Source organism: Rhinichthys klamathensis, unplaced genomic scaffold (genome assembly GCF_029890125.1).
Source record: "Rhinichthys klamathensis goyatoka isolate OS25496 unplaced genomic scaffold, OSU_Roscu_1.1 h1tg000718l_1, whole genome shotgun sequence".
NCBI lineage: Eukaryota > Metazoa > Chordata > Actinopteri > Cypriniformes > Leuciscidae > Rhinichthys > Rhinichthys klamathensis.
The window spans coordinates 86248-109828 of NW_026607133.1; the positions used below are offsets into that span (position 1 = coordinate 86248).

Below are 23581 nucleotides of genomic sequence, written 5' to 3' on the forward strand. Positions count from 1 at the left end.
CGCCCCATTCAGACATACTCTACACTCTCTCCTTCAGCTGTTTTTGTGTGTTTTTTGCTTTGTCTTCTGCTGCTGTAGTCCATCTTCTTCCTGTTTCAACATTTTGTGTGTTCAGAGATGCTCTTCTGCAGACCTCGGTTGAAACAATTTGAGTTATTGTTGCTTTTGTATCAGTTGGAACAATTCTCCTCTGACCTCTGGCATCAACAAGGCATTTTCGCCCACAGAACTGCCACTTACTGGATATTTTCTCTTTTTCGGGCCATTCGCTGTAAACCCTAGAGATGGTTGTGCGTGAAAATCCCAGTAGATCTGCAGTTTCTGAAATACTCAACCATGCCACGTTCAAAGTCACATTAATTACATTTCTTCTTCATTCCGATGCTCAGATTAAGCTTCAGAAGATCGTTTTGACCATGTGTAGATTAGTGTTGTTAAAAGTACCGACTTCTGTACCAAGTCGGTACTGAAATTTTAAAAATGTGACTATACCAGCATTTCCCTGGTATAACGTTTTGAACACTGTTGAACAGATTCTTAAACCCTTCTGGTTGTCCATTGGGTTCATGGCCATATATGCTGAGCGCGTAAACATAATGGCCAATCACAGACATATATGTTGAGCGTGTGAACACAATGGCCAATCACAGACATATATGTTGAGCGTGTGAACACAATGGCCAATCACAGACATATATGTTGAGCGTGTGAACACAATGGCCAATCACAGACATATATGTTGAGCGTGTGAACACAATGGCCAATCACAGACATATATGTTGAGTGCGTGAACACAATGGCCAATCAGAGACATATGTTGAGTGCGTGAACACAATGGCCAATCACAGACATATATGTTGAGCGTGTGATCACAATGGCCAATCAGAGACATATGTTGAGTGCGTGAACACAATGGCCAATCACAGACATATATGTTGAGCGTGTGAACACAATGGCCAATCACAGACATATATGTTGAGTGCGTGAACACAATGGCCAATCACAGACATATATGTTGAGTGCGTGAACACAATGGCCAATCACAGACATATATGTTGAGTGCGTGAACACAATGGCCAATCACAGACACATATGTTGAGTGCGTGAACACAATGGCCAATCACAGACATATATGTTGAGCGCGTGAACACAATGGTCAATCAGAGACATATATGTTGAGCGCTTGAACACAATGGTCAATCAGAGACATATATGTTGAGTGCGTGAACACAATGGCCAATCACAGACATATATGTTGAGTGCGTGAACACAATGGCCAATCACAGACATATATGTTGAGTGCGTGAACACAATGGCCAATCACAGACATATATGTTGAGCGCGTGAACACAATGGCCAATCACAGACATATATGTTGAGTGCGTGAACACAATGGCCAATCACAGACATATATGTTGAGTGCGTGAACACAATGGCCAATCACAGACATATATGTTGAGTGCGTGAACACAATGGCCAATCACAGACATATATGTTGAGTGCGTGAACACAATGGCCAATCAGAGACATATGTTGAGTGCGTGAACACAATGGCCAATCAGAGACATATATGTTGAGCGTGTGAACACAATGGCCAATCACAGACATATATGTTGAGCGCGTGAACACAATGGCCAATCAGAGACATATATGTTGAGTGTGTGAACACAATGGCCAATCACAGACATATATGTTGAGTGCGTGAACACAATGGCCAATCACAGACATATATGTTGAGCGTGTGAACACAATGGCCAATCACAGACATATATGTTGAGCGTGTGAACACAATGGCCAATCACAGACATATATGTTGAGTGCGTGAACACAATGGCCAATCAGAGACATATATGTTGAGTGTGTGAACACAATGGCCAATCACAGACATATATGTTGAGCGTGTGAACACAATGGCCAATCACAGACATATATGTTGAGTGCGTGAACACAATGGCCAATCAGAGACATATATGTTGAGTGTGTGAACACAATGGCCAATCACAGACATATATGTTGAGTGCGTGAACACAATGGCCAATCACAGACATATATGTTGAGCGTGTGAACACAATGGCCAATCACAGACATATATGTTGAGCGTGTGAACACAATGGCCAATCACAGACATATATGTTGAGCGTGTGAACACAATGGCCAATCACAGACATATATGTTGAGTGCGTGAACACAATGGCCAATCACAGACATATATGTTGAGTGCGTGAACACAATGGCCAATCACAGACATATATGTTGAGCGTGTGAACACAATGGCCAATCACAGACATATATGTTGAGTGTGTGAACACAATGGCCATTTACAGACATATATGTTGAGTGCGTGAACACAATGGCCAATCACAGACATATATGTTGAGTGCGTGAACACAATGGCCAATCACAGACATATATGTTGAGCGTGTGAACACAATGGCCAATCACAGACATATATGTTGAGCGTGTGAACACAATGGCCAATCACAGACATATATGTTGAGTGCGTGAACACAATGGCCAATCACAGACATATATGTTGAGTGCGTGAACACAATGGCCAATCACAGACATATATGTTGAGCGTGTGAACACAATGGCCAATCACAGACATATATGTTGAGTGTGTGAACACAATGGCCATTTACAGACATATATGTTGAGTGCGTGAACACAATGGCCAATCACAGACACATATGTTGAGTGCGTGAACACAATGGCCAATCACAGACATATATGTTGAGCGTGTGAACACAATGGCCAATCACAGACATATATGTTGAGCGTGTGAACACAATGGCCAATCACAGACATATATGTTGAGTGCGTGAACGCAATGGCCAATCACAGACATATATGTTGAGTGCGTGAACGCAATGGCCAATCACAGACATATATGTTGAGCGCGTGAACACAATGGCCAATCACAGACATATATGTTGAGCGTGTGAACACAATGGCCAATCACAGACATATATGTTGAGTGCGTGAAGGCAATGGCCAATCACAGACATATATGTTGAGCGTGTGAACACAATGGCCAATCACAGACATATTTGTTGAGCGCGTGAACACAATGGTCAATCACAGACATATATGTTGAGCGCGTGAACACAATGGCCAATCACAGACATATATGTTGAGTGCGTGAACACAATGGCCAATCACAGACATATATGTTGAGTGCGTGAACGCAATGGCCAATCACAGACATATATGTTGAGCGTGTGAACACAATGGTCAATCACAGACATATATGTTGAGTGCGTGAACACAATGGCCAACCAGAGGCGTTTAAGAATCCTGAAGTCGGTAAATTTACAACACTAGTCTACATGCCTAAATGCATTTAGTTGCTGCCATGTGATTGGCTGATTAGAGCTATTTGTGTTAAAGTGCAGTTGAACAGGTTTACCTAGTAAAGTGGTCGGTGAGTGTAATATATATATATATTGGGCAACAAGTTCCCTCCATCACTGTCGGCCCGCCGCAATCGCCTCTGCTTCATCCCAAGGAGTAATATATATTTTATAGTATTAGTATTAATACTTACTAATACTTAATTATAATTATTGCCAAAATAATACAAATATAGTCTGTATTGTTTTAAATACCTAATAAAGTAGATTGTATATTAACAGAGGGTAATAAAAAAAGTTTCTCGAGATTAAGCATTAACTTGACTATTTACACAGCATGAAATAAAATGAAGATGTGAAAGTAGGAATGCATCTGTTCTTCTTTTTAATTTTACTCTCTGCATCTTGTTCTGATGTTTGATTATTGCTAGTATATCATATTATCACATAAATCAGGTTTTCAAACTATATTTATAAGGGTCCAAAATTTTGGTGACATTTTCAAAATACATCTGCTCATATAATATTATTTCTGAGATATTCTTTCACTGACCTTGTGTTGAAAAATAGTTTCATGCAAGATTTATGTGTCAAGTACTTTATTGCTCCACTGTATTTTCTGCAGTACAGCGAATCTGTTTTGTTCTGCTAATCAGGAGAAGTTTATTTTTTATAGCCTATAACTTAAGGTCATGATTAATGATGGGTTTTCTTTTGCTATGAAAACCCTGACACTCACTTTATTTCAAATAGTTTCCTGCTTGTTGGCATATTACTGGATGTATAATCAGAGGTGTAACAATTCATTAATCGGTTTTACCGTATCAATCTCATCCTCTGGAAGTGCATGTAAAGTGGATTTGCATTTGCAGCGCAGAAAACAGCGTCTTCTCGACATGGACAATACCAACCAAACTCTTCCAGTCTCAGCTACAACTACAGAGTTTTAGGGCGGGGCAAAGTAAATATTGTTTGCGGACAGCCAATGAAAACCATAGCCTGGCATTATGCAAATTAGTTACAAACCTACGCAGGTTCGAGCAGAAAATAAGATTGGAATTACTGACGACTCGTTTCACGCAGTTCAGAATCAATTCTTTCATTTGGGAGACAATAATGCCATTCATCTACACTTTGATGTTTGAAACTTTGCAGACCTTTTACTAGGGCTGGGGAAAAAATCGATTTGATTTAAAGGGGTCATATAATGGTACCTGCACTTTTACAAGTTGATTGTACTGAAATGTGTGTTGGCAGTGCCTGTACACAACCATCATAAAATGATAAAAATCCATCCAGTGTTTTTGTTTTAATCTCCTTATATGTTTTCCCCTGCCTCAAATTGAGCCGTTCGACCGTGTGACGTCACACGGTCGGAAGCCCCTCCCACGATTGTTGATTGACAGGAGCGAGTCAACACAGACCCGCCCTCGCTTGTGAACCAGCTGTCAATCATAGTCTGCGCGGATCGGCGCGGTCATTGTTGATATGCTGGAGCACTGTCTATGAGCAGAATGGCGTCTAAGCGATTGTGGTGTTCTGTTCTTGGGTGTAATAACGAACACAGCAGTCATTTTAATTTTCCTAAATCCGAACCGCTGAAGACGCAGTGGCTGAGTTTGTTTTCGAAGGGAATATTCCCCACGAGCAACGTCAATGCTCTCATGTTTGCGCGAATCATTTCACACACCAGACTGCTTTATAAACGAGGATCAGTATAAAGCTGGTTTTGCTAAGAAGCTGCTCATGAAAAAGCATCGGTACCAGATATTCGTGTTCCTGCTGAACCTCCAGAAGAACGGAAGTGAGTGTAACGTCATATTAAAGTTTATATTAATATATTAATCTTTGCAAATCGCTAGCTGCACGCTTCACAATGAATGCGTCTAAGGTTTACACTCAGGGTACATTACGGCATGTTTTCTATGTATGATGTTCTCAATATAATTCATAATCCCACGTTTATACTGAACAATGCGTTATGGTTATTGAGTTATTGAGTTACAAACGGTGTACGCACAGAACAGAGGGGCGGGGTGAGCGAAGCTCATGATCATTTAAAGTCATATGCACTGAAACGGCGTGCTGAAAACAGAGCTGTTTTTGACCAGGTAAAATAAGTGTTTTCTTACAATACTAATGAGAATTTTTAATTAAAGTATATTACAAACTTTTAATTTAGACCCTAAAGAATCATATTAGCTTGTACAAAAATGGCATTATATGACCCCTTTAAAAATCGAGTTGGAAGGTCAAATCGATTCATATTTTCAAAAAATCATTTTTTAATTTTTTTTATTCTCCCCCTCTTCAGTATAGCGTACATACATTTTGCATTCGCCAAATCTTCCTTCAGGGTTTCCGTAGCACGCTCCCTGCGGCTCCCTTACTTGTTTATATGTTCAATTCAACTAAGAGTTACCTCAGGATTTTTTGTTGTTTTATTAGCTCAATCCAAATACAGTATAAATAATTTGGATGTTCAACAATCTTTGTTGCACACTGCACAGTGACTTTTCAGTTAGAGAAAGAGTTTGCCTTTGCAATTTTGTTTATGTTGATGCACTTTAATTAAAGCTGCAGTCGGCAAGTCTGGCAGATTGAGTGGACTTAGGCAAAATTTTGAATGTTTACAACTCTCATGCCCCTCCCCCACTATCAACGGATACCCTCCCACCGAGTTCATGCTCGTCAGTGCGTGTGCTCCAGATTTTCAGAGAAAGCGCCCGTCTCATCAGCATCCATCAACACCATGGAGTATTTGGAGGTATGCTGTCCTGGCTACCGATAGATTGCAATTGCTAACGCCATTTATACTCTAAATGAGCTTTCTTGATTTTTCGCCATCACTCTTCGTTACTGCACGAACTTCCGCGAACTTCAGGCGTGTGCATGCCATGTGATTGTAACGTGCGTGAGGGTTAGGGTTATAAAAAACCCTGTTACGTGTGATCAAATAAACGGGGTTAGGTTAACCCCCTATTACGTGTGCCCGATCTGTGATTGACAGTCAGATCTCACACCCCCCTGCGCTGATTGGACCCGATGATCCGGGAGCTGTGGATTTTTGCAAAACAAATAACACGCTCCAGGTGGAGTTAGAAGCTCGGGTTTTTTTTCTAAAACCACGCGCAATCCTTACGAATCAAATCGTAAATCGAGTTTTTTTATTAAAAAATCGCCCAGCTCTACCTTTTACTTTCACAAACCGTTATATCACACAGTACCAAAACTAAAGCTGAGACAGTTTACATTTGTATGCTACAATTAAAGTGTTCTTCTGTCGAGGAGAGTGCTGATGCTATTCTAACCGTGTCTTGGGGAAGCACCCTTCCTTCTCTTCCCTGCCAGTTATTCCTCCCACCTAATAAATAACAGCTTTTAGTGTTGCTTCTTGTCTTTATTCTTTTAGTCGCGGTCTGACTCACGGAGAGGATGGACTGTTTTATTGTGGGAAATAGAGTCGCGGTTGCTGTGAGACCTGTATTCTGTTGCCTGGCAGGGTTCAGTTCACTGATCCATTTAAAGCTGAGCAAACACACACACACACACCTGATTGTGAGCTGAAAGTCACATATATAATTCCTGTTAATGTTTATTTATGATAACTCTAGCTGAAATGTCATTTTAAAGTTCAAATAATTTGTCACATGATGCTACAACACATTATATTTCCACCGCAGAATTGAAAATAAAAAAGGTAATTGTGACATTTTCTCACAATTCTGACTTTTTATTTCAGAATTGCATGATATAAAGTCGCAATTGCTTGTTATAGTCACAATTGAGTGATATAAACTCACAATTGCCTGTTTTTAAGTCAGAATTGTGAGTTTATTTCTCGCAATTTTGAGTTTATATCACGCAATTCTGACTTTATATCAAAAAAATAAAGTCAGAATTGCGAGATGTAAACCGCTTTATTCTGTGACGGAAACAAGCTACCATACATTAATACATGGCATATGGCAGCAGTTTACATCTAGTGTTGAAAGCAACATTTGTCAGTCTGTACTGGCTAATGATAAGGATAATGATACGATCTTGAGAGCTGAGAGATCAGTCATGTGTGGCTGAAGAAGACCGAGCCTGCCTGGCCCCTCCGGTCTAAGTCTCACACCAATGCAAAACGAATACGGTGAAGCTGCTCAGGTGTGGGACGAAAACCGTGGGGATGTCAGATGTCACTACAGGACCAGTTTCATCCTCAACTCCTTGGATGGATACTGGAATAAATGACATGTTGTGCTCAAACAGGCATTTATAATGCTGGAAACATTTCATGAACATGTTACTTTTGCACATCCTATTATATAGACACTTACTTTTTTTAAAGTGCACTTTGAAATAAAACGTTTAATTTGTCATTATTACAAAGTATGTTTAAATCATTATGTTTTAATGATCTTTTGCCGTACACTTATCTTGACGTGTTAACATGCTAAAGCAAATGTATATTTATATATAATTTGAACTGTAGTGTTATAAGTATTTTAAAGTTTAACTTCACTGATTTTCAACCCACTTTGTATTCTTACAGTGTTGGTAGTATATGTAAATGAACAATGTTTAATCGTTCTCCGTGTTACCTGGAATCATCCTAATTCGTGTTTATTTGTTAGCTTTTGACAGATCCAAGTCTTTCGTGAAAACTACAGATTATACTTTTGCTTTTTTATTAATCCTTGCGAACAGGCAGTCGGATTGACAGAGGGTTATTAACAGAACAGCTGTTGTAAGAGTAGGTTAATCTCTGAAAATTGTATCACACTTTGTCTACTCTTTAAACAGCATTATGATAAAAAATACTATGGCAGCTTTCTTACCTGTATGCGACAGGGTTTTGCTTCGGACAGAACTGACGGAACGGCAGTTTCTTTCAGTTTTTCCCTCCATTTGCCCTAAAACACTGTGTTCATTGTCATCCACTTTGAATTGTTGACCACAATCACTGAGGTTTTTCAGATTTTCCATTGCGGCGTTCATCTCTTGGATCCTTCACTGGAAGACCAAAGTAACTCACTCCCGCCAAACTCGATGCATTCTTGCAACAATACAAGTCGACACCATTATGACTAAAAGTTTGCTATGAAGTATTTCCTACTAAAGCAAGGTAACATTTGACTCTGGCAATAAAATTATAAAAATGAATCTGCCAGGAGAACAATACATCAGGAAAACAGATCAAAACGTGGCGCAAACAGCCAAATAAAATGAGCAAATATGACAAAAATGTTTCTACCCAAAAAGCTATAAACTATTAAAGTATATCAAATATTTGCAAATAACAGTAAAAAATTAACAGACTTTAACACACGCCATAAAAGCCGAAAATGTGTCATTAATGTTTAAAAAATGAACGACAATAATAATGCGCTTAATTTTGTGATTAAACTTCAAACAGACCTACAGTACGTCTTTCTTGAAGTACACAATGTAGAACATAACGCAGAACTTCGCACAGTCAAAACCGGTTCAGACCTCTTTCAGCCGCTGTCGGGGACGAGTAAAGTGCAGATTTAAAAGTTGAATATAAAGCTACAATTTCAAAATCGTATCGTGCTAAAAACCCATCACTCATAAATCATGTCTGCCTGCTATCACTGTTGATTGGCTAACAGTGTATGGAGCTAGAAATGTGTCTTTATTATATGCGAGAAAATAAATGATCTGAGAGAAGAAAAAAAAGTTTAAGAGAAAAAGTTTTCATATCAATAGCAAAAAATTATATTTGAGACTAAAAAAAGTTTTGAGAGAAAGTATTTTCTCCATAGAACATAGAAAAAATAAAGAGAAAAAAATCTCTCTCAAAATACTTTGAAAAAAAATCTTTGATCTAGAGACGTGCACTCCCAACGCAAAAGAGTGCGGCGCGGGACTAGATTCGAAGGCCGAGTGTGAGCGCGGGCGCGGGCTGTAATGCACTCACTCTGTGTGTGAGGGTTCAGGGAGAATAAAACGATTCGTGGGAAATTAGAAACTAGAAATATCTATGAATAAAACATATAAAAACGAATACATTTTATTCATCTGAAAAGCAACAAGAACAACTACAACAAAATACAAATGATTTACAGGCCAGAGTTTCGTTTTATAACATGTTTGCAGCGTTGAGCGATGTAGCCAATCACATATGTGTTGATTTCTTGAACGCAGTGGCCAATCACAAGCATTTAAGATATAGGCTACTCCCCTCGCCGCTCAAAACGGACTTTTTGTTCAGAGCTGAATTCTGTATGCTGGCAAATCCTCTAATTATAACAAACAAAGTGTATATATTATGAAATATTCATTGTGCAGTCAGCTTCACTGATAATAACAGAGATGTGTGAGATCGCGATGAACTGATGTCAGCTTTAGGAATTTTTAAGCGCACTTTGCGCGCATTCAGTCATGCCAAACCATGCACGCAGTAGCTGCTTGATTTTATGTTATAACAGTGGTTTGTGTGTTGATGCTTTAATAACAAATAATTTATCAGGAGCATTTATGCTGTTGTGTATGATGGCGACACGTAGGCTAACTTGAAAGTATTTGGAGGTGCAGAACAGAGGAGGAGGAGGAGAAAGTAACATAGAAAGTAGTTGAGAACGTCAGTTATAACGACCCACGTATTAAAATGGCCGGGTTTAAATCGGGCTCGGGCTCATAATTATAGTTAATGTGTCGGGCAGGGCTCGGACACAACGTGCACGGGCTCAGGTAGGGTCGGGCCTGATTTTTTTGGGCCCGATCTAAGCTCTAAGTTGAGCACGGACACTCCAATGTTTGGGTAAGATGATGACACACACAACTGGATGTTAGCTGGCTGAGCAAGTTCAGCATCGCTGAAGATTAAACATTAAAAATAGCACTCATATTCATGAATGAATGTGTATTATATGATTGGCTTGCTAATCGCTAGTAAAGCTTATTATTAATTAGCCATCATGCTAGGTAAACTTGCATGAGTGCTATTTTTTAATGTTTAATCTTCAGTGATGCTGAACTTGCTCAGCCAGCTACCCATCGAGTTGTGTGTGTGTCATCATTTTACCCAAACATTGGAGTGTCCGTGCTCAACTAAGGCAGAGTATCTATCTAGGGCGGTGAACGAACGCGAACAATGGAGTAATGATTCAGTTCGACTCCCAAGACAAGACGATGCTCACCCGACTGGCCAATAGAAACGTTCCAATAGGAAAAAAAGAACGTGGCTCCGCCCATGACACAATTTTCACAGTGAAAGCAAAATCCTGACACGAGAGCAAACAATTGCATTGAGAGCAAAGAAAAGCGGTTTGAGAGAAACACTTTTTTTTTTTTTTAAATATATATTTTTTGCTAAGTATTTTGAGAGATTTTTTTCTCAGAAATAATAAAAAATTTTGTACATTTATATTTTTTTATGTTCAATGAGAAAATACTTTCTCTCAACTTTTTTTTTGTCTCAAATATTATTTTTTGCTATTGATATGAAAACTTTTTCTCTCAAATATTCTTTTTTCTCTCATGAAATGCTTTTTTGCTATCAGTGTGATAACGTTTTCTCTCAAACTTTTTTTTTCTCTCAGATCATTTATTTTCTCTCATGTAATAAAGACACATTTCAAGCTCCATAACAGTGCTGCTCGTCGGTGACACCAACTCCAGCCGACTCCGCACTGGGCGTGTGTTTTGTACACCTGCCCAAACTGGGCAATTTTGAATTTGATCATCTGATCATTTGAAAATATTTTTACCCACACAATAATATTCAAAACCACCCAGTCCACTGGTGGGAGTGACCCCTGGGAGTTTTCCTACCTATTTGGCAAAACTTTTTTCTCTGTTTTCTTACTATATAGGCAGTCAAGTTTTATTGAAAGCCACCTTTATTTATGTAGCTTTATACAATACAGATTGTTTCAAAGCAGCTTTACAGTGATAACAGGAAAATGATTCAACGATGGAAACAGTTCGATTCGGCTGTCCAGCTGCTCTAAAGGAAAACAGTGCCATTGTTCGGCTGAAGTCAGTTCAGTGTTCTTTCAGTTCTTTGTAAAGATCATCAATTATTAAATTAGTTCATTTCATCTATAAAGCAGTTCTGCAGAAAACAGTGATGCTCAGTTCAGTCCTCATACAACAGCATCAGTACTGATCAACCTTCAGATTAATAATATTGCTGAATATTAAGTGTCCCCAACTAAGCAAGCCAGAGGCGACTGTGGAAATGAACCCAAACTCCATCAGGTGACAGTGTGGAGAAAAAACAACGAACGAACACTGTCATTATGGTCAAAGTCCTTTTAGGCAAGTCATGCCACTCGGCCGCCATCTTGGCAACACCTCCGGGCAGCTATTTCGGACTAACAAGACCAGGCTCCTATTTAAATGAATGGGCAGAGAGTCAGAACTGCACTTTCACTGGTCACCGAGACATAAAAACTGCATGTATAGAAACAGCAGTAAAATATGATAAAAATCGCTGAAAAAGTTTGATGACTTTGCCCCAAAATAAGGTTTAAAACGCCTTTTTCCCCACAGGTTATACTTTACTACGCATGCGCAAGGGTTCTCTCGCTCTGTCGTGCGCGCGTTACACAGTTTGAAGCACAGTATGTGCGAGCTCTTGCTCGCTCGCTCTAGATTCTGGGAGATTTGAACTAATTTGCGGGCATCAGGGAGCCGCTATCAATCTGCGGGAGACTCCCGGAACTTCCAGGAGACTTGGGATGTCTGATATTTACACAACTCACACATACACTGCATATCAAATCTGCCGCCTTTTCAAACAGTAACGTATTTTCCGCTGTCGCAAACCTCAACTGTGCGCATGCGTCAGTGGAACCAGACGATAGGCTTAAATGTTTCCCGGCTTGACTGTTAAAAGCAGACGATTGGCTTTCCAGCGGGAGGGGCGGGACATGTGCATACAACCGCCATCTTTGGCGTTACGGGTTTTCCCTATATAGTTGTATTAAGGATTGAGGAAGTGGCATGTCTCTATATAAATAGGCCGCTGTACGTGAGCTGTATCGTTCAGTTTCGTTCCGACAAACGGGGCACTACATTTTCTTTTGCTCAATATGTTCAACGTTAATAAAAGGTATCCAAGCAAAAAGTTCTCCACGCATTATCCTGCAGTTAATGAGAAAATTGTAATTTATTGGCGCACTATATTGACTGCGTATTGAGACATATAAAACTGTTTAGCTAGATTTTCAACCAATCAGCATCGAAAATGTAAGTAGGTCACAGCCAAAATCAAGCTAATATCACTACGCACATGTAAACATTGAGGAGGACGTAAGCAGCGCATCTTCATCTGATAGCGGCGATCAAGCTCGATTAACACCCGTAAAGTGTATTCTTCATGTCGGAAAAGATGGCGGGAAGGTCCGCAGCCCTTTACTGAACTCCGATGGGAACAAATCAAGCAATGTGCGAAGGAATGGCTCAAAACGTCGGACACTACGGAGCTAGCTATCCCATGCTGCAGGTAAGTTACATAACATATCAATATTTGTTCATTATCTTTGGGTGATGCTAATTTACAAACTTCCCGATCAGAATCCCGATAAAAACATCGACACGATGAGAGACGTTGTCCTCCGTTGCTTGATCTGTTATCTGGGTGAAAAATAGGATAACCTCATCCATGAGTACAATGTAAGTGACAAGAATTATTCTATATATTTATGGTGTTTTGAGAAATGTATTTGTACATCGTTTTTATTTATAAAAATAGAAACTTAACTTAAACAATAATCTTTTTTCTAATTAAATTATATAAAGCTAATGTGAAAATATTTAACACAAAATAGATTTTTGTCAGCCACTTATATGAAAAAAGGTAACACTTTATTTTGATGGTCCACTTTAGACATTCTACTGACTATAAGTAACTGCAACTACATGTTAACTTACTCTATTAACCCTAACCTAGCAGTCTACTAATACTCTGTGTTAGTTGACATGTTACTATACAGTTAGTAGAATGTCTATAGAGGACCAGCGAAATTTAATTTCCCCCTCTACAAAAGTGTCACCAAATGTAATTTTAAATTTATTTATTTTTTTCTTCCTGAATACACCCTCTGTCATTGGTGAAACTGTACTTATGTTATTGTGACAGTCTTTGTGGTCCGCAAAGTGGTGGTCTTTGTGGTTTCGGTGATTACAAAGAAAATAAACTATAATGGTGTCTTAGCATTTTAAGCTGTTATAAGAAATTTTTACAACCGTACACAAATCAAGTTTATAATTATGGACAGACTTATAATGAGACAGACGAGATAAAAATACTTCTTTAATGTTTGTTTTACAGTGTGACAATGGAGATATCCTGTAGCACATAATGAAAATTGCCATCTGCAAGAGGGATTCTCAGGAGGATTTCAGCATCATCTTGGAGGGGATGCAAGTCATGGCTGGCTTGGAAAATCTGGCAAGAGCCTGTGCTGTTCTTCTTGGACTCACGTATGCACTAAACCTCACCTACCCGAAAGATCTGAGGCACACTTTTGAGGCCTTTCAGAAGCTCTTCTTGGAACTGGATGTTTGCAAGTTTTCCCCGAAATTACTAACACTTAAAAACAAACTCATGACTTAGATTGAGACAATGCATTATGACCAAGTTCTGGTGGAAAAAAAACTGCATTGATTGATGAACGTTTAATATTGTTCTACAAGCTTTCAGCAAGTACAAATGATTTGTTTTGCTACAAGTTATTCACAAGTTTTAGTCAAGAATGTGACTTTTCCAACAGAAATTTGTATGCACATGTTTTTGTGTAACAAAATTATTTTTCTCAATGACATGGAAAATGTTAGCATTTTTTTGCTTTTATTTTTCATATCTTAAAACTGCTGTCTTACATTTTATATAGATTTGTTTTATTTGTGCAAAAAAATACAGAATAAAAGCATGTTTGATTACAAAAAGTGCATTATGAAGTCATTATTATCTTAACCTGAAAAATGCAGTAAATGTTATAATTAAGTCAATTTCATTAATACAAACGAGTAAATTCTGCTTAATTTATTATTGAGACAACTTATATTAAAAAAGCACATTCCACACTAATAATATTAAATGCATCATGTGCCATAGACTAAATAATTTAGGAAATTTTACTTAATTTATTTGGGTAGATTTCACACAAAAAAAAACCTCAAAATCTACTCAAATATAATACGTGTAATATTGTTACCATAATTGTTTAAAGTATAGCATGTAAAAAATGTGTACATGCAGTGCAGTTACTGCTCGTGTATGCGAATTGACAATTCACCATTAAATGCGTTATTTTGAAAAGTGTTTTTTTAATATATATATAGCCTATATATATATATATATATATATATATATATTATATTTTGGCTGAATTCTATTTGTAATTCAGATTTTACCTCAAATATTACCTTTGAATTGGAACAACATAATGAGAAGTAATTGGGATGTTAATGCTACAGTAGAAGTTTTCTTGATAATCTTATCATGTTTACTGTGCCTAGATTGCAACTTCAGGTATATCACATATTTTAAACTGGTTTATTTTTTACCTCAAGTGGTAATTCGGCATTTTTGGGTTTATATGATAAACCGGTTTGAAAGTGCAAAATTCCCTATGTTTTCCCTTTATTTCAAAATGGGCACCTTTAGCATCATTTTTCTCAAAAACTGCAAGGTTGTGTGCGGATAACTTTTTCCTAAGGAATCTCTATATATTTCTGATGTTAAATATAAAAAAAGTAGGTAGTGCCCCACGTGGTGGAACGAAACCCTATTTCTAGGCCTCTTTTAGGCTACCGACAGCAGCCTAAAATAGTCTCTGTTATGGTTCATCACACCGGTATGGAGCCGAAGCTGGTCATAGGGTCTGTGTGGAGGACCACTCTGGTTCTTTTGGTCTTTGTTGAGGATCAGTACCGATGGCTGTCGTGTCGACGAGGTCTTCACAGGGAGAGTCTAGTTGACAAGGTCTCTGTTGACACTCCAGGGCTGCGTTGTGGTCGTGTCTAGGCGCAGGTCCTCCATCTGATCTGGATACGGCCCGGATCCGGCTATCTACATCATGCGCTGTGGTCATGTCTAGGCGCAGGTCCTCCATCTGATCTGGATACGGCCCGGATCCGGCTATCTACATCATGCGCTGTGGTCATGTCTAGGCGCAGGTCCTCCATCTGATCTGGATACGGCCTGGATCCGGCTGACTAAATCATGAGTTGTGGTCATGTCTAGGCGCAGGTCCACCATCTGATCTGGATATGGCCCGGATACGGCTGACTACATCATGTGTTGTGGTTGTGTCTAGGCGCAGGTCCTCCATCTGATCTGGATACGGCCTGGATCCGGCTTGGATCCGGCTGACTAAATCATGAGTTGTGGTCATGTCTAGGCGCAGGTCCTCCATCTGATCTGGATACGGCCCGGATCCGGCTATCTACATCATGCGCTGTGGTCATGTCTAGGCGCAGGTCCTCCATCTGATCTGGATACGGCCTGGATCCGGCTGTCTACATCATGCGCTGTGGTCATGTCTAGGTGCAGGTCCTCCATCTGATCTGGATAAGGCCTGGATCCGGCTGACTAAATCATGAGTTGTGGTCATGTCTAGGCGCAGGTCCACCATCTGATCTGGATATGGCCCGGATACGGCTGACTACATCATGTGTTGTGGTCGTGTCTAGGCGCAGGTCCACCATCTGATCTGGATACGGCCTGGATCCGGCTGACTAAATCATGAGTTGTGGTCATGTCTAGGCGCAGGTCCTCCATCTGATCTGGATACGGGCCGGATCCGGCTGTCTACATCATGCGTTGTGGTCATGTCTAGGCGCAGGTCCTCCATCTGATCTGGATACGGGCCGGATCCGGCTGTCTACATCATGCGTTGTGGTCGTGTCTAGGCGCAGGTCCACCATCTGATCTGGATATGGCCCGGATACGGCTGACTACATCATGTGTTGTGGTCATGTCTAGGCGCAGGTCCACCATCTGATCTGGATATGGCCCGGATACGGCTGACTACATCATGTGTTGTGGTCGTGTCTAGGCGCAGGTCCACCATCTGATCTGGATATGGCCCGGATACGGCTGACTACATCATGTGTTGTGGTCATGTCTAGGCGCAGGTCCACCATCTGATCTGGATATGGCCCGGATCCGGCTGACTAAATCATGAGTTGTGGTCATGTCTAGGCGCAGGTCCTCCATCTGATCTGGATACGGGCCGGATCCGGCTGTCTACATCATGAGTTGTGGTCGTGTCTAGGCGCAGGTCCACCATCTGATCTGGATATGGCCCGGATACGGCTGACTACATCATGTGTTGTGGTCATGTCTAGGCGCAGGTCCACCATCTGATCTGGATATGGCCCGGATACGGCTGACTACATCATGTGTTGTGGTCGTGTCTAGGCACAGGTCCACCACCTGATCTGGATACGGCCTGGATCCGGCTGACTAAATCATGAGTTGTGGTCATGTCTAGGCGCAGGTCCACCATCTGATCTGGATACGGCCCGGATCCGTCTGACTACATCATGCGTTGTGGTCATGTCTAGGCGCAGGTCCTCCATCTGATCTGGATACGGGCCGGATCCGGCTGACTACATCATGCGTTGTGGTCGTGTCTAGGTGCAGGTCCTCCATCTGATCTGGATACCGGCCGGATCCGGCTATCTACATCATGCGTTGTGGTCGTGTCTAGGCGCAGGTCCTCCATCTGATCTGGATACGGGCCGGATCCGGCTATCTACATTAGGGCGGTCAAAATTGCTCAAAAATGACGTTCGAATATTCCCTCTAAAAAAAACACATATATTCGAACTATTCGAATATCTGGTTGCGCATTTTGTCAATGACGCGCATTACGTCAATAACAGGGCAAATTAATACAAAGAGACACAACTACTTGTATAGGTAGTTTATTTAAGTTTAAACATATTTGACAACGTATTAACTTACACAAAAACAATTAAATCAACTAATGGCCAAGACCGCAGACCTTACTCTCGCTCGCACTTGCAGGCACTCTCTCTCTCTCTCTCTCTCTCTCTCTCTCTCTCTCTCTCTCTCTCTCTCTCTCTCTCTCTCTCTCTCTCTCTCTCTCTCTCGCCCCCTCACCTCACGCTCTCTGCGCATAACGGTTTAAATGAACAACAATAAACAAATGTTGAGTGCTGATCAAGAGTTTTGTGCAAGCAATTTAAGGTCGCGACTCTTGTCCTAAATATAGCAGGCTTAATTCAGTTTTACAGTATATATAACCGATATTGAACGCTCCGAGCGAGCTGTGCTGTGGTTAGTCTCGCGTAGCCAGACCTTGAGACTGTTTAGCCAACGTTCCGTGGGCGTGACGTCTGAGGCTGAGACTATGCTGTGGTAAACTGCTACATGGCTATTTCGAGGGCGTCTGGCCATGCCCCCTTGGCGGGCTCTGACATGTCTGATGTAATGCTAGCTCATTGGCGCACACGTTGGAGGCGCCCGTGCCATTGGATGTGCAGTTGCCGCAGCACAGCCAATGAGTGAGCCAGACACTCACTGTGCTAGCTGTGCAGCTGGAAAATGCGTTTTACATTTTAAGCTTCAGAATTTTGCCTCTCGCAAAGCAGACAGCCGCGCCTCTGCTACCCCGGGCGTTTTTTCCACATGATTCGAATATTAATTTTCACCTTCGAATTTCTGTTTTTTAAAACTATTCGAATATATATTCGAATTTAGAATATTCGTTGACAGCCCTAATCTACATCATGCGTTGTGGTCGTGTCTAGGCGCAGGTCCTCCATCTGATCTGGATACGGGCCGGATCCGGCTGACTACATCATGCGTTGTGGTCGTGTCTAGGCGCAGGTCCTCCATCTGATCTGGATACAGCCCGGATCCGGCTGACTACATCATGCGTTGTGGTCGTGTCTAGGCGCAGGTCCTCCATCTGATCTGGATACGGGCCGGATCCGGCTGACTACATCATGCGTTGTGGTCGTGTCTAGGCGCAGGTCCTCCATCTGATCTGGATACGGCCCGGATCCGGCTGACTACATCATGCGTTGTGGTCGTGTCTAGGCGCAGGTCCTCCATCTGATCTGGATACGGGCCGGATCCGGCTGACTACATCATGCGTTGTGGTCGTGTCTAGGCGCAGGTCCTCCATCTGATCTGGATACGGCCCGGATCCGGCTGACTACATCATGCGTTGTGGTCGTGTCTAGGTGCAGGTCCTCCATCTGATCTGGATACCGGCCGGATCCGGCTATCTACATCATGCGTTGTGGTCATGTCTAGGCGCAGGTCCTCCATCTGATCTGGATACGGGCCGGATCCGGCTGACTACATCATGCGTTGTGGTCGTGTCTAGGCGCAGGTCCACCATCTGATCTGGATACGGCCCGGATCCGGCTGACTACATCATGCGTTGTGGTCGTGTCTAGGCGCAGGTCCTCCATCTGATCTGGATACGGCCCGGATCCGGCTGACTACATCATGCGTTGTGGTCGTGTCTAGGTGCAGGTCCTCCATCTGATCTGGATACGGGCCGGATCCGGCTGACTACATCATGCGTTGTGGTCGTGTCTAGGCGCAGGTCCTCCATCTGATCTGGATACGGGCCGGATCCGGCTATCTACATTAGGGCTGTCAAAATTGCTCAAAAATGACGTTCGAATATTCCCTCTAAAAAAAAACACATATATTCGAACTATTCGAATATCTGGTTGCGCATTTTGTCAATGACGCGCATTACGTCAATAACAGGACAAATTAATACAAAGAGACACAACTACTTGTATAGGTAGTTTATTTAAGTTTAAACATATTTGACAATCGGGCCGGATCCAGCTGACTACATCATGCGTTGTGGTCGTGTCTAAGCACAGGTCCACATCTGATCTGGATACGGCCTGGATCCGGCTGACTACATCATGCGTTGTTGTCGTGTCTAAGCACAGGTCCACATCTGATCTGGTTACGGCCCGGATCCGGCTGACTACAGTAAACCTCGGGATAAACACAGAGACTAATATTAGCGTAGATGCCATTCTTCTTATGATGTAGCGAGTACATCATGTGTTATAGAAAGTGTTCTCGTTTCCGGCTGACCTAATTTATGCAGCCTAAAAATCCTTTAATGGATCTTTATTACAGTTATGTGTATGCCACTCTGTCAGTTTAGATTTAAACTGACAGAGTGTGTCTGCTTTCCAAACAATGCTAGGGCGACTATTCCAAGGTTTAGGTTCTAAATAGGAAAAGGATCTACCGCCTGCAATTAATATATTAAAATAATAATATAAAAAATAAATTTAAGACGTGCAAAATTACAATATTAGTGTTACATCACGCAGTTAGATTATCTGTTGATGGTCGTGAGTTTATCATTGAGTATCTACAATGGTGCAAACGCCTGTAACCCTGGTAGGTGGAAATTTCTATTCTAACCCTTTAACCCGATTTCACTTTTCTGTTTGCGATAATATAATTTTAAACCACTAAACTCTGGGAAAGTTTTCAGTCCAATTTTCCAAGCGAATGCTTTCAAACAAAGTCCAAAAGAAGAAAACCGATGTAAAGAAAACCAGGCTTATTACATCAGATATGGCAGAGAGAACAGGGACTCGCTGCCAGTTTTTTCAGTGAATTTTTTGTTCCAGTGTGTGTTTAGCTTTAAAACACGAGGTCTGTCATATTCTGTGATTTGTTTCTGAAGAGCGTGAGTCTTCACGCATCACACGGTGTGAAATACAGACTGAACAGAACATCAACACATCCAACTGTATAGCCAGTTGATACGCGAACTAGGGCAATCGGCTGGATAAAGCAAACTAGCGTCTCGCTAGCAAAGTTTTGATGGATGCGAATTGTAAACACGATTGCAGTGATGCACAGGAGTCCTACAGTATTTATAATTGATGCGCAAACAAACAGTGTACGTGCACATACCCATTTCAGTAAATTCGTGTTGTTTCCACTCAAATTCAGAGTAATGTTTTTATCTGTTTATATTTTAGGTTTTATTTTTATTTTTTGGCATCTTAATGTCGTAAAGATGATTGCTGTGACGAACGAGTCACATTTTAACGAACAAGAGTGTATTTTAATTTGCGTTAAATGCATTCGGCAGAACATTTTAAGCTGAATGTATTTCAAATTTTTAAAGAAAATATAAGTAATTATTAAATTGCATATAAAGATTGTGGTTTAGTCCTACTTTAGAAAGTTATGTTTTTCAGAAATGTACATAATATACAAATCACAGTTAGCTAACAATGTAATAATTTAAGGCAGAAACAACGAGCTCATTCAAGTAATGAATACTTGTTTGTTAACAAATGGTTATGAAATTTAGAAAAAAATGTAGACAATTTTGATCATGTTGTTCATTTATAGGCATGAAATTAAAAGTCTGAAAATTTAATCATCGCACTTAAGATCAATTCATTTATTTGTATAGTGCTTTTTACAATACACATCGTTTCAAAGCAGCTTCACAGAAAATGCACGAATCCATATTACAATTTACAGTGATCTGTTATTAGAGGAAACTGTGTAAGTTATGTATTTCAGAAATGTACATTTACAAAACAGTTTGCTAAAAATGTATTAATTTAAACAATGTAATAATTTAAGGCAGAAACAATGAGCTCATTGAAGTAATGAATTCATGTTTGTTAACAAGTATATTCTTTTAAAGTAAATTATTATTTTAGAGTGATTTATTTGTTTGTTTTAGAAGTATGCTGAAGTGTACTACTTTTTCTCAAGGATAGTGGTGTTACTACCACCATAAGTTCTGTCTAAGTGTTCTCTCTTCGCTGGTTTGTCTTCATCTGAGCAGGGACCAGTATCCTTCACGAGGCCGCAGACAGTGTCACCAGTGCAGTGCAGAAGGCCAGTCAGGCCCTGAACGAGCGCGGCGAGAGACTGGGACGCGTCGAGGAGAAGACCAGCGACATGAGGAACAGCGCACAGCATTTCGCTGACACTGCACACAAGGTAAAACGTGCCACGTGTTTGTGTTTACTCGTAGACCTTTTGCCCAGTTCAAGAAGGTTTTCCTAAACTTAATCAGGTGGAAAACAATGTGTGTTGCTTTGCTGCCTTCATGTGGCGACTGCTGTCATACACAGACACACACACTACTGTTCAAACCGTTGGGGTCGGGAAGACGTGTTCATGTTTTTGAATTAAGTTTGAACCGAGCAGAAAATACAGCAAAAACAGTAATATTGTGAAATATTATTACAATTTACAATAATTGCTTTCTATTGGAATATATAGTGAAGTGTAATTTATTCCTGTGATCAAAGCTGAATTTTCAACATCATTACTCCAGTCTTCAGTGTCACATGATCCTTCAGAAATCACTCTAATATGAGGATTTGATGCTCAAAAAAACCCCTCTGATTATTAATGTTGAAAACAGCTTTTCTGGACTCTTTGATGAATAGAATAGAACAGCATTTATTTGAAATTGAAACCTTTAGTAACATTATAAATGTCTTTCCTGTCACTTTTGATCAATTTAATGCATATTTGCTGGATCAAAATAATAATTCTCATTTAAAAAAACAACAACTTTTGAACAGTGGTGTATGGAAATGCATTTTACTCTTAGTGTATTATCAAATTAACCAACATATTTATTAAAACATGCAAGGGGCAGGAGATTGTGGACCATTATGAATGAGCTCACTGACATCTTTAGACATTTTGTACTGTAATTCTACAGTAAATTTACTCTCTCTCTGCCTGTGTCTCTCTCTCCCTCTCTCTCTTTCTCTCTCTCTCTCTCTCTCTCTCTCTCTATAGCTTGCCATGAAGCACAAGTGTTAATCCTTTGCCGTATTTTTGGAGAATCTGGTACAAATTCCTCACCCCTGCTATCAGAGACTGTTGTGGGATGCGCATGAAGTATCATATGAAGAAACGAGGATGATGTGTGTCTATCAACATCATGGCTGTAGCCTTAAACATCATGCATCCTCTAACCATAGATGGGGTTTTCAGTCACTGCAAGCTTAATCAAAGCCTTATTCCTGTGTTCCCGCTGTATGACAGATCATTTTTATCATTTTAAAAGATTCCTACAGAAAGGTTCAAATTCCTGCTGATATATAATATCCCTCTGATATTGTCTGATAAGTGCCATCATGAAAGAATTTTAGTGTGTGAAAGTATTAGAAATATATATTTTTGTAAAATTCCTTCTAAGGATTCTGTAAAATAATTCATAGTTTTTTTTCTTCAAATGTCACATGCCAAAAAAAACGCTTTATTTTAATATTAATGGTGTAGTTGAACCCACGTTTTAATAATGTGGTGCATCTGAAGTGTTGAAATATCTACAGGACAGCCCTGAGAAAAGACCATGAGCCGTGGATGTTAACTTCACAAACTGACCGAATGAGAGATGATCAGTTTAGCAGTGGGACAGTGAAAGAAATGCTTATACTCGTCTGCAAACTTAGTTTAATTTTATACTATTCCACAAATGTCTGTGACTTCTGAGGTTCTTAACTCTGTTCAGTTTCCCCTCATAACTCACAATACAGATCTGGGATCAGCGAGAGCGACTACATAAACACATGCCCTCAGGCTACAAATATGTATAACATAAACTCAGTGTTTTATCTACTAGGGAATACTGAGCTCTCCGAGGAACATGGCTTTAGCTTTTACTTTCTGCCTTGAATTGTTTTGCATTTTATGTTGCCTTTTGGCTTTTTACAAGAATAATTGGTGTAACATTAATGTTTACACATAACTAACATAATGTATTGAAGTATTAAAATGTAACACACCCTGAATTACCTGCGTGAAGCATTTTAAACAGGTTTTCTCTTGAGGAACCTCTGACAAAAAGCACATGACTGTTATTTTCCCATTTGAATGTTTGCTAATGGATTACAAAAAGTGACCAAAGTCTGTAGTGCTAAGTTTTATGTGTTGCATTTAATATTTGTGATTAAAAATACAATTATTTCTGTGCTACAAACCCTGCCTTAATATTGCATACAGTTTTCAGAACAGTGTTTTACTTCTGTCATGTATAGCTTCTTTCATGTTGAGTGCCGTCATCAGTCATATGGTTTGTTTTCTGGATGCTGAGAACATCTCTGATGTGCTGATGTCTGTTTCTCGCTGTCTGTCTTCAAGGCCGGGAGACACCGCCAGAGAATGTCGTCATCGTTAGAGACAAACATGTGAATTATGAAACTGTCGTGTGCATCCCAGGCCTAAACGTTCATGTTTTCCATGT

At 40.3% G+C, this 23581-nt stretch overlaps 1 protein-coding gene across 1 annotated transcript in view; it reads left to right on the top strand.

Annotated features, from left to right (window-relative positions):
• stxbp6 (syntaxin binding protein 6 (amisyn)) overlaps positions 1-22284 on the top strand; it is a 68323-nt gene extending 46039 nt beyond the window's left edge. The window contains exons 5-6 of the mRNA XM_056242258.1: positions 21158-21315; positions 22132-22284. Of these exons, the coding sequence (XP_056098233.1) occupies positions 21158-21315; positions 22132-22155 (182 nt within the window). The 3' untranslated portion in view covers positions 22156-22284. The remainder of the gene's footprint in view (positions 1-21157; positions 21316-22131) is intronic.
• The last annotated feature ends 1297 nt before the right edge of the window (positions 22285-23581 follow it).